At 37.0% G+C, this 12,412-nt stretch overlaps 1 protein-coding gene across 1 annotated transcript; it reads left to right on the forward strand.

Moving 5' to 3' along the window:
* The first annotated feature begins 8,986 nt into the window (after nt 1–8,986).
* On the forward strand, nt 8,987–10,451 carry LOC138175667 (histone acetyltransferase type B catalytic subunit-like). Its single transcript, XM_069106157.1, is given in 1 exon segment — nt 8,987–10,451. A coding segment is annotated over 1 exon segment (1,260 nt). The 5' UTR covers nt 8,987–9,044; the 3' UTR covers nt 10,305–10,451.
* The last annotated feature ends 1,961 nt before the right edge of the window (nt 10,452–12,412 follow it).

Raw genomic sequence — 12,412 nt, forward strand, 5'->3', positions numbered from 1 at the left:
CTTACTTGGTGCTGAACTGGCATCCTAATGGTAGGATCTGGCATGTGCTGCACTCCAGTGGGGTGTTCCTGTGTTTCCTGGGGCTACACTGAAGCACATTTAGCTTCAGATGCTGAAGGATGCCTGTTTGCTCAGGGCTACACTGTAGGGCATGGAGGTCTGGCTAGTGGAGGATGCCTGTTTGCCTTCAGCTTTGCTGAAGAATGTGTTCTTGGAGCTGAAGTCTTCTGGTGGAGGGGGGCAGTCCTGGTGTTGGCTTTTGCCTCCTCCACCACACTGGGGCTCAGGATCTCTTGCTTTTCTGCTGAGGTAGGGCTTGCTTTGAGTTTTCTGGGACACTTCCTCTACTGGAATATGTTTCCCTTTTACTTGAGTGAGAAAAGACCTTCTTCCAACTTTCTTGGGCTAAGAGAGTATTTCACCCCATTTTTTTTGCTGGTAGTGCTAACAAGATAACCTTAAAGAGAGCATAGATTCCCTGTGCTTCAGTTTCTGTATCTGAAAGAAGAGACCATCTTTTTTCCTCCTCCTTTGTTAGAGATGTTATTTAAGTTTTAAATTAATTAGGAGGTTGATGGAGAGGAGGTTGCATCCTATTTCTTGTTAAAAGTGACAGAAGTTATTTCACTACCTTTTAACCTTCCAATGAATAAATATAAAAGGCTCTTATAGTTTTAGAGTTGGAGAGACCACTGAGATTATCTAGTCTAAACCTCCCCAATTTACCGGGGAATAAACTAAGGGTGACAGACATTCTGCTTCATTAAGCACAATACTGTGAAAATCCAGGGTAATATTACAGCTACATACTTGAATCTTAGAATAATAAATCTGATAGAAAGCTTAGCACTCTCCTAGTTAAACCCTTCATTTGACAGGTAAGGAAACTGAGCTAATGAGTAGTGAAAGGGAATGGCACAAAAGTCAGACAAAACTCTTAGTTCACTGTTCATTCCATTAGATCACATTTCCAAGGTAAGTTAAAAGGCATCTTTATCATCATCAAGGTTGGATAAAATAGTATTATTGTGTTCAACAAAACAATAATTCAACAAATATTGATTAAAATTTATATTCTAACAGCATAAAAATGAAAGCAAAATAAATTTTTTATTTTGTAAATACAACAGAAAGTGTTGGTATTGACATTTTATGAAACAATTACATTTAGTGTGTCATTATATGGCAGTTTTTAAAATGTCTTAATGTAGGTTTATTTTGTTTGTGAAAGATAGAGAACAGAGACATAAATTCAGTTATTTAAAACAAAGATGGGAAAATAAGTTGTCTATGTGGTCAACACACAGCTTTGTCCTTAATTATTGTATAAAGATTTTCTTTGGTCTAGATCTTAGATGGGCTGTTCTAAGGAATTACCACAAGGATTCACAAATCAGCAATGTTTATGGAGATTCTCTGTAGTGTGTTACCTCAGCAAAATAGAAGTCAGCATCATTTTCCTTATATTTTTAGCAGTTTCAGACAGATGCATAAATTTACAGAATGTATAGCAATTATCTGGATGTGTGTATGTATGTGTGCATGTACATGCCCAAATGCCCCCCTCCCATACCTTCATCAAGTAGGATGAAATTTAAATTTAATTTTCATCTCTGATCTTTTCTTTATATAATGTCAACAACTAAAAAAGATGGAATATTGTTTTAGTGATGTTCAAATTCATTTGATGTCATGTTCTAAGACATGAGTTCAAATCTCAATGCTGACAGTAACTATGACATGAATATGTCAGTAACTATGATATGAATATGTCAATTAAAAACTCTATGAGCTTTTCCTTATCTACAAAAGAAATTTTAAAAAACTGTTATACTTACCTAATACAGTTGTTGTGAGTCTCAAATGATATATCAAAGTGCTTTGCAAAAGGTTATGTCAGCTTTTGTTATAAAATATAACAGTGGAAATTATTTTAAAAAGCAATAATTTCTCATGCAACATATTTAAAGTATATTTATTACCTGGATAACTGTCACAGTCCACTATGATGGTATTGAGAAAAAATTCTGACAATAACAAAAATAATACTTTATTTTTTAAAGATGTTTTCTTACCACAAATTAGGGCATTTAATAGTGAAACTGAAATCTTTGCAAATCCTAGATTTTGTATCCTCATTAATGTAGTTCACTTGGGGATTATATCTGCATGGGTTGCTCTGGTTCTGATAAATTGGTACTGAGCTATTTAGAAAAAGGGAGTCAACCTATTATAGATTTAAAAGCCAATTGATGGGGGCAGCTAGGTGGCACAGTGAATAGAGCACCAGCCTTGAAGTCAGGAGTACCTGAGTTCAAATCTGACCTCAGACACTTAACACAAAAACTAGCTGTGTGGCCCTGGGCAAGTCACTTAACCCCAATTGCCCTCCAAAAAGCAAAAAAAAAAAGCCAATTGGCAAATGTGTAATGTATATACATACATAAATAGATATACCAAATTGTGATTTCTTTTTTTTTTGCTTTTTGGAGGGGGGAAGGCAGGGCCATTGGGGCAACCCATGCAGATATAATAATAAGCCTTGGGAAATGCCCTCTTGGGAGCTAAACTTGAGCCTCTGAGGATCATAAGCCCTTTTCTTAGATTGTATCATTTTTCATTGACATTTATCTAGTAGCTACTCTTGCTACCACTGACCATTAGGACAAGGAAAGATTAGTTCAATGCTTCAATATTTACTTTCACCTATGTACTCCCACCACTGGAAGTAAATGATGCCCTCATTTTTTGAGGAAATTGAAGCCTGTCACAAAAATATTAAATGGAATAACCAACACCAAATCCTGTAACTTCGAATCCAATGTCTTTCTGCTATACTATACTCTTTATATTTTCTATTAATAAAAAAAGATAAAATGAGAGATTGATACCAGTAAGTAAATACCTCAGTGAAATTTATTTTGTCACTTGTACAAAAGAAAATTCACCTATAAGAGGAGATACATATACAATGATCAGCTTAAATGGAAAAAATAACATTTTAGGTCTTTGTGAAAGCTAAAAGTGAAATTATGGCCTCTTTTCTGGCAGCAAAATGTGAAAAGTGAAGAAAAAGAAATTATATGTAAAAAGGAGGAGATTCAAGATATGACTGTATAAAATGTAAATTCCAAAGGATTGTCAATGTTTTCCTTTCAAATCTTCCATAAAAATATATCTACATTATCTTGAATCCCAAATAAAATTTATTTGTATTTAATAAAATGTGGTTTGGGGTGAGGATAGGTTACTAAAGAGTAATGAGGTTCAGTTTTAGTGAGAAATTATTCTTCAAATACTCAAAATAGGATCATTTAAAATGTTACAAAGTATCCACCAGTGACTCAATAGGAGTAAAAGTGATAGCAAATTCTTTCTCCCATTCCGGTTTCTTCCTCTTGAAACTCATCCATAAGTAAGCAATGGCTCAGAGACTCTCCCATGACATACTAAGCCCCTGTACACATGTAGGATTTTCTTACTTTCTAGGGTCACGACTCCCATCCAGGAAACCAGGGAAAAGCTAAACTTGGAATTTCTAAATATATTGAAACCAACTCTCAATGTTCAGCATATTGCAGAAGAAAGTTTTATTAAAAGAAGACAAATTATACAGCAAATCCTTATATATCCAACCATTAGACCCCAAAATGTATGTAAATCCTCTGAGCCTCTTACAGTAACTGTTAGAACTCTCTTGCCAATATATTATGTCTTTTCTGGTCAAAGATGGACCAGGGCAGAGCATTTTTAAAAGGGCTTCCTCTCTCCAGTTTTCAGTTTCTCTTCATGGCACCATCCCTTTTAAGCACTGCTTTTCAGGCAAAGTAAATAACATTTGCCTGTGCAATTTTTCCTAAGCAAGATGAGAGCAAAACTTTCCAGAATCTTTCCCTTTAAACCAGTAATCACTGTTCTCATCCTTAGAAGGTATTTTCTCTTTTTTTCATTTTATTTCAGTCCTCAGTAACCAGCACTACCCATCATTACATGTACCTTGATGATAACATATTTTACCAGTTTGTTCACATGTGAAGTTTGAGGGCAGGAAAAGCACTCACTAAATTCATTTGCCTACTGTCCTAAATATGGACCCTTTCTGTAAAGAGAAGGAGTTCCAAGTATGGATCATGAAGGATTAGAAAACATTCTGAACTGAGTCAAGAAATATGGGTTCTAATTCCAGATATAAAACTAACTATGGGACCATGGATTAATCAACTCTTAACCTCAATTTCTTCATATGTAAAATGACAATAATAATATTTGTGACCTTTTATATTAGAGTTTCTTTTGTAGTTCCCTATTTTATTCCTGTTCTATGTCTGCTTGACCTATTTGACCAATTTAGGGTGTTTGATGTGAAAATTACACTTCCAAGTATTGAACAAAGGCTTTCTGCATGCCTCAGAGAGAAAAATTAATTTAGGAGAACCAGGGATTAAAGGAGAAATTGATCATCCAGCCTTGCTGCTCAATAGACCACGTTACTTAAAATCTTATCATAGCATCTGGTTTCTGCCTTCATACATACATATACACATATATACATACATATAGAGAGAGATGTATGTGTGTATAAATATATGTATACGTGTATATACACATATGTATGATATAAAACCAAACCTTTTTCTATACATGGGGAGAATCCTTTTCAGCCTAAGAAATAACTACATATTCAAATAATGTAAAGAATATTGCATGCTAAATTTCCAGATTCTTGTTCTTTGGGAGGGAATTTCTTGGAATGATCTTCTACAGATAAAGAGGAGATAGTTTTCCAAAAAAAATTACTATAAATTACTAGTAAAAGTAGAAATGCGAAATATTATAATCAGTTCCTGGTGAGAAAAGCAGAAGAAACTCCAAGCTGGAGAAAGTGTAACTGGAGGAAGTCATAGGAAGCTGGGAATGGAAACTATGAGAAGTCACCTGGAGCCAAGAAAGCAAAAGCAAACACCACAAAGAAAGGGGGAATTGAGGAAGGTATACTACTACAGTTGAGTTCACAAGTGATGAGTCTGGACAGAAGCTATGTTGTTGATTGACCCCTCTCTCTCATCCCTCACAAATTCCAAAATGGTAATCCTGCTTCTCACTACCTCCCTTGAGCTCCTTAAAGAGACATTTAAAGCATTTTCTTCTGGGCACAGGGTCAGGGGAAAAGGGCAAAGTCTATTTACTTTTTTTTGTTTTAAATATTTACTTTGTCTTTATAAACAGTGCTAACCACCAGAGATTGCTGGTAGGGGTTGGACTCATTGGGAATGTAATTGGGAGGAAGCAACTGAACAGAGAAAGAACTCCAGAGCAGAGTTAGAGATATATCTCACACTGACTGAGGTAGTTTGTTTTTGTTTGTTTTTTTCAGAAGCACTGTCTCTGGAGCTAAAAAAAAAAAAGAGAGAGAATTAGAAAGACTTTGATACTGCATCATGGAGTGGAGGATTGCTTATACTGGGAAAACCCACCTGGGCAGTGAGTCAATAGTATAGAGGACCAGGCACAGATAGAAGTTATTAAATAGTACAGGTATCTCTCAGATAAAGAAACTCTTTCTACCATTAAAAGGAGGTATTTTCTTCACTATGTATAGTTTTAGAGTTGCCTATAGCACCTAGGAATTCAGTGACTTTCCCAGGGTCATACAGCCCTTATGTCTCAGAATTGGGACTTGGTGGTTAAAAAGGGGATGTTGGGGAGAGCAGGTGAACCAGGCCATGTACACACAGAAGAAGCATGTTCTGGAAGTGACACAATTGTGAAAGCGTTGAGACAATCAATTTTTAAAGGACCTAAAAGAGGGAGAAATATCAAACAAAAAATCTCTGTTCAGAGGATATTAGCAAATATTGACTCATTCCCATTTTCTTATCACCATAAATTTTCCATAAAATCTACATGAGAATAATCTTCAAATATTAGAAGAGAACAGGCAGGTCTTACTGATTGACAGAAACCTACATCTTCATGGTCACACAATGAGAATGAGAATATGAGATCTTACTGTGAATACTGTTTGTGGAACATAAAAAATTGAACCAGTAGAACAAAATAGAAGTTAAAACATGTCCTTGAACAAGGTAATTCCCATGCTTAAATAAAATCATATATCGCAGAAGTTAATCATGAGAACCCCTGATCTGTTGGATTGGAAATGGTATGTGCTCCAGATCCTTACTGTGGGACATGCACCTTGTTGAGTCAATATAACCCCTGATTAGTGCCCATGAGCTATGGCGACTGGGGGAGGGGGGTGCCAAAGATAACTGGACACTGAGCATTGTAGGGAGTGTATAGCCTTATAGAAAAAAAAAAACCTTTATAAAAACTATAGCAAAAGTTGTTTGTTTTTTGGGGTTCTTTTCTGTCAGAACTGTTGGGAGTTTTCTCTTCCTTGGACTTCCAGCAAGGGCATTGGAAATTTCTTACCCATTCCTGCTGGTGATGGGAGTTATTGTTTAATTGTACCTTTGTCCCTGATGAATTTTTTCTTCCTTGTTATGTTTTTTGTTGGGCATAGGACAACAGGCACTGATTTCGAAGGAATTAATGTTTCTGGATAGTGGCAGCTATCTTGTGAGTTTGATAGTTTTCTATTTCTAGCTACTTAGTGAGATTTTTTTTTTCTTAAGAACATGATTCTCAGTGGAGATAAACCGCACTACCAGGACGATTGCATGGCAGGGGCGGGGGGGCGTGGGACTAAACAAAGTCTGAGTTGCGCCCTAACTGGCCAGGACATTTAGGTTTTGTGTGATGCTCAGCAAGTCCAATGAAGGGAATGTAGTATTTGGTGATCTAACAGAGAGCCTTTGTTTTTCAGAGGGAGTGTGTAATAGGTGCAATGGGCTAACTGAGGTGTGTTAAGTTTTCTGTATAGCATGCAGATGTGGCTGAAGAAGTTTCTCTGGTAAAGGAAATAAATCACTATCCTACACCTAACCTAACCAAATTATATAATGAACATCTTTTATAAAAGGGAGCCTGATAGTCAAATTTTGAGGAGACTCTAGAAAAGAGCCATACCTAAGTGTCATTTAGAGATTTCATGGATGTTATCCTGAGCCTGGGACAACAAACGTGTGTGTGTGTGTGTGTGTGTGTGAGAGAGAGAGAGAGAGAGAGAGAGAGAGAGAGAGGAGAAGAAGAAGGACAAAAAGGAAGAGGAGGAGGAAACTGAAACATGGAGTCATGTTCCTCAGGATAAATCAGTTTGTGTGAAGCCAGAGCTGAAGATCATTGTGCGAAGGGATCCTCTGAGTTATGGGTCACACAATCAAGATTTCTTGATAGATACAATCACAGAGATGCCTTTGTTTGAAGATTCTGTTATTATATCAAGTGACTCATAAAAGTGGATGACATATTCCACTGTTGTAGAGTGTGAGCTTTGCAAAGTTAAAAGAGGAGTTTCCCATAGATGGTGAATTTCTCTAGGTGCTTCTCTTTGTGGAAGACATTTGCTTGAAAGGTGAAGGAATAAGGTGAGATAATTAACTCCTCCCTTCCCAGTGCAAAGTACAGGCCCAAATCCATAGATGTTTCACCTAGCATTGAGGAAGAAGGCAGGCCCCAGGAGTGGGAAGAGGATCTCTTTGGTGGAAAAGCCATCCTCTGTCCACACATTACTGCCTTGGATCATTTTACGTCCTTCTTGACTTTCCCCCTACCTTTTTCCAACTACCCACTTCATCACTTTCATCTCCTACCAGCTCAGCATTATTATCTCCAGTCCCTGTCCCTTCTATCTTCCCTTTTCTTCTGGAAGTCTTCCTTATTTAGCAAACTCTTTCATCCTATAACTATTTCTCTCATTCTTTCCATCTCCTAATGTGCACTGAGATATAACTTTCTCCTTAAAAAATCACTAAATCCTAAATAAAAATGCTACCCTAAAATTGACTTTTTTTGGAGGAATGATGGAGCATGTATAAATATGAGAAAAAAAGTGGGCAAGCTTCAGGTTCTTTTTTTCAGAAAATGAAAGAGCTGGACTACATGACTTCTAAGGTTCCTTCAATATCTAAATCTATGATCCTATTGTAAAAATAAGAGTTTCCACCCATATCCCAATTAATGTTATCATAAAAGGCTTAGACAGCTGGGTTGAACTAATAAATTACTCAAATGTATAAACTAGGCATGAATAAGCCCTTAATTTGAGAGGAGTTAAGTATTTCAATCATTAGATGAGAGCAAAGTGGCCACAGAGGAAATAATCTTAACTAGTGGATGAAAGAATGAGAAACAACTCTGGTACTATGTATAAAACAAAAAGCCAGTTCAAAATAGTATATTCCAGAAAAAGGTTGGTTAAGGATCCTTTGGTGAGAGATCAATTAGGAGGTGGAATAAAGGAGTGTGGTCTTTTGGTTTTGGTTTTTATGGGTTGGGTTTTTTTGTTTTTTGTATTTTTTGCTTTTTTTGGAGGGGGGAAGGCAGAACAATTGGGGTTGAGTAACTTGCCCAAGGTCCCATGGCTAGTATGTGTTAAGTGTCTAAGGCCAGGTTTGAACTCAGGTTCTCCTGACTCCAGGGCTGGTGCTCTATTTATTCACTGTACCACCTAGCCACCTGATTTGGTTTCTTTCTTCACTCTCCCCCTTGACAAAATGATGCACATGTGAACTTCAAAACACTGGAAAACAAGAAATTCCTGCCTTCATTGGCACAAGTGTCCCTGGAGCAAAAATAACTAATGACAACATTGGACTCAGGATCTTTGAGACAAAGAGAGAGAAGGTGACTTTGGGACTGTGCAGCAACACAGAGAACTACATCAAGAGGGAACTTCATGAGGACTCTACAAATGGAGAAAAGACCTTCTCAAAACTAGAAACTGGGGAGACAGGATACCCTTTGCCTACATGTTTTATCTACATTTGAGCACACAGTCCCAATGAAATTATGTGTGTAGGGAAAGCTTCTGGAACAACTACCCTTGCTGTACCTATTTTCTAAATGTAACAATGCCGGTTGATGATCTATAAGAAATGCTATGAGGGTTCTCCTCGGCCGCTTCAGTCTGCTGCACGGAAATGGCGGGATTTGGTGCAGTGGAAAAATTTTTAGTGGAAAACAAGAGTGCCATGGAAAAGAAGCTGGCAGAGTACAAGTGTAACACCAATGAAGCAATTCAACTTAAATTAGTTCGCTTTTCTGAAGCTCTTGACAATAACAGCACAACTTTTAATCCTGAGTATAGCCATCAGATATTTGGTGATGATGAAACTGTCTTCGGTTACAAGGGTCTTAAGATCATTTTGTACTATAATGCTGGTAACCTGTCCACACTGTTCTGAGTTGAGTATGCATCTAAAGTTAGTGAGAATTTCGACTGTGTAGAGGCAGATGATGTTGAGAGCAAAATTAGAGAAATCATTCCTCCTGGATTTTGTACAAACACAGATGATTTTATTTCATTGTTGGAAAAAGAAGTTAATTTTAAGCCCTTTGGAACATTACTCCATACATACTCAGTTCACAATAAGGAAGCAGGAGAAAACATTACCTACGAAATATACAAGGCTGACATGACATGTACAGGCTTTCGAGAATATCATGAAAGGCTTCAGACCTTTTTGATGTGGTTTATTGAAACTGCTAGCTTTATTGACGTGGATGATGAAAGATGGAACTACTTTCTAGTATTTGAGAAGTATAATAAGGATGGAGCTACGCTCTTTGCGACCGTAGGCTACATGACAGTCTATAATTACTATGTGTACCCAGACAAAACCCGGCCACGTGTAAGCCAGATGTTGATATTGCCTCCATTTCAAGGTGAAGGCCATGGTGCCCAACTTTTTGAAACAGTTCATAGATATTACACATCTTCTCCTGTAGTTCTTGATATTACAGCTGAAGATCCATCTGAAAACTATGTGAAACTAAAAGATTTTGTGCTTGTGAAGCTTTGCCAAGCTCTGCCTTGCTTTTCACCAGACAAGTTAATGCAAGGATTCAGTCAAGATATGGTGACAGAGGCGCAACACAAGCTCAAAATAAACAAGCAACATGATAGGCGAGTTTATGAAATTCTCCGGTTACGTGTGACTGACATGGGTGATGCTGAACAATCCAGAGGCTATAGACTGGACATAAAAAGAAGATTAATTGGTCCATATAAGAAAAAGCAGAGAGATCTTGCCAAAATGAGAAGATGTCTCAGGCCTGAAGAGTTGACAAACCAGATGAACCAAATAGATATAAGCATGTAACATGAACAGTTGGAGGAAAGCTTCCAGCAACTTGTTTCAGACTACAGGAGGATAATAGAACGACTTGCCCAAGCGTAAAGAATCGACCCTTCTGGACAGGAAATTGGAAGATTTCTATACATTTGCTGGGAAACACCTGTAATGGCTTGTTAATTGAGAAATCTTATGTGACACTTGTATTTACATTAAATGCTATCTTTTTTTCTCTAAAAAAAAAAAAAGAAATGCTATGAGGACTGGGAATCGGGGGCTGGGAGCAAGAGTACTAGAGACAGCTGCCCCTCAGTATCATCCTTAGACCCCTGATGAGAGAGAAAGTCAGCTTCCTTCTGGCAATCTTGTCATCAATACAAGTGGAAGCCAGAGAATTATCTCAGAGGGAGTTTTATGCTATGATTCTATGACTCCTAACTGGAATTATTTGGCTTAAAATTATTTAAAGATTTTTCTCATTTAAAGCCAAATCACTATAAATAACAAGGACTTGGAGAGAGTAGAGTGAACTTCAAAAGAACAGAGGTAGTTAATGAATAATGGTGGCAGAAGAAGGGCCTGAAAGTGACAGAAGGGAGAAAGGAGGAGGTCAACTGCTCCTCCTAGTCGTGTGTTCAGTGGCATTTTCTATGTAGATTTTTTAAAAAAAGAAAAAAAAGTTCAACTTAATAATTCTACATGATTCTATGTCAGGTTTGCTTCAAAATCCAAGATCTTCATCCCCCGAAACCTTCAGACCTATACTACTTAACCTGTTTAGAATGTCTACAAATATATTCTGGTACCCCTAAATATCCAAAAGTTCAATGAATTAATGAATTTTTGTTGTCCAGACTTATATGATGTGAGCAAATCATCAACCAAGTATCCACACTGCCAGTTTAAGAAAAATCTTTTTGAGATAGACATATATATATATATATATATATATATATATAGTGTGTGCATATGTGTGTATATGCATACATATGTATGGGTGGATGGATGGACATAATTCTACTCCAGTTTTTATCTAATAATTATTTTTATTATTTTATCTAATCAAAAACTATACTGCACCAGGGGGTGTGAAATGAAGTGAAATTTCAAATATCAGTTGGGAAAAGCTTAACTCTAAAAGGAAGAGCTATTGGTTAAAAAAAAAAAGATGTAGTTTACTGTTGTGGAAAGTATTCAATTTGCAATCTAAGGACCTATTTTCAAATCCTGGTAAACTACTTGGCTGTATGGTCTTGGGTAAGTCACTTAAATACTCAGCATCTTAGTTTCCTCCTTGCCAAAATAAAGAGACTGTATTAGGGATCTCTAAAGTCCCTTTTCACCCTAAATTGATGATACTATTAAATGTTAGCTGCTACAAGAAACATTTAGAAATGTAGTTTGTGACCTCATGTATTTTATTATCTTTACATTAAAAATATAGTATATGTATAATCTACCGCATGCCATGAATATTTTCCTTAGATTACATAGTCTATTGAAATAACATAAAATAGTGGATAGAATATTGAGCTCGAAGTCAAGAAGGTCTAGGTTCAAATCCTGTCCCTGATACTTAATAGCCAGGTGTAGCAGCAAGCACCCCAAGCATCCCCAGGGTCACTGCCAACACAGGTTCTTGGATCTGCTTTGATAAAGGAAAGCAACTCAAAATGGGTTAACAAGCTTACTTTAATCAGTCAAATATGTATTGTTTACCTAGTTCAGGGGAAAAAGGTCAGCACCCAGAACCTCAGAGTATACAGACAGAATTATCAAGACAGAGAAACAGATCAAGTAGACAGATTTCCAAACTGTCCAACCATTACATCCATACCAAATCAATATCTGGGTTTTTCAAAGCCAGGGGACTCACAACAACGGCTTCCCAGAGTTTCATCTGATCAAATCACAGAACACTTCTCAAAGTGAGCTACACTACCCAAAACAAAGCTACACATCAGGGCTTATATAGCCTTCTCCTGGCTCAGAGAATGTAACAACCTTATTGACTCACTGCCCAATCAAAAAGTATCTACTGAAAAACAAGCCTCCCACCCCAGGCTCCAGGTGCACTTTAGCCTAGGGGCAGGGAAGATCTTAAAAATTTACATTCCCATTACACCATGTGATTATGGAAAAGTTGAAATCTAGCTGAGTTAACTCTTTAAAACCTATGAGTTAAATTATAAAAAGATGGATGTACAAGTTCA

The sequence above is a fragment of the Petaurus breviceps genome, unplaced genomic scaffold (genome assembly GCF_028583685.1).
Source record: "Petaurus breviceps papuanus isolate PSGF00001 unplaced genomic scaffold, PetGlider_PUasm1.0 78, whole genome shotgun sequence".
Lineage (NCBI taxonomy): Eukaryota > Metazoa > Chordata > Mammalia > Diprotodontia > Petauridae > Petaurus > Petaurus breviceps.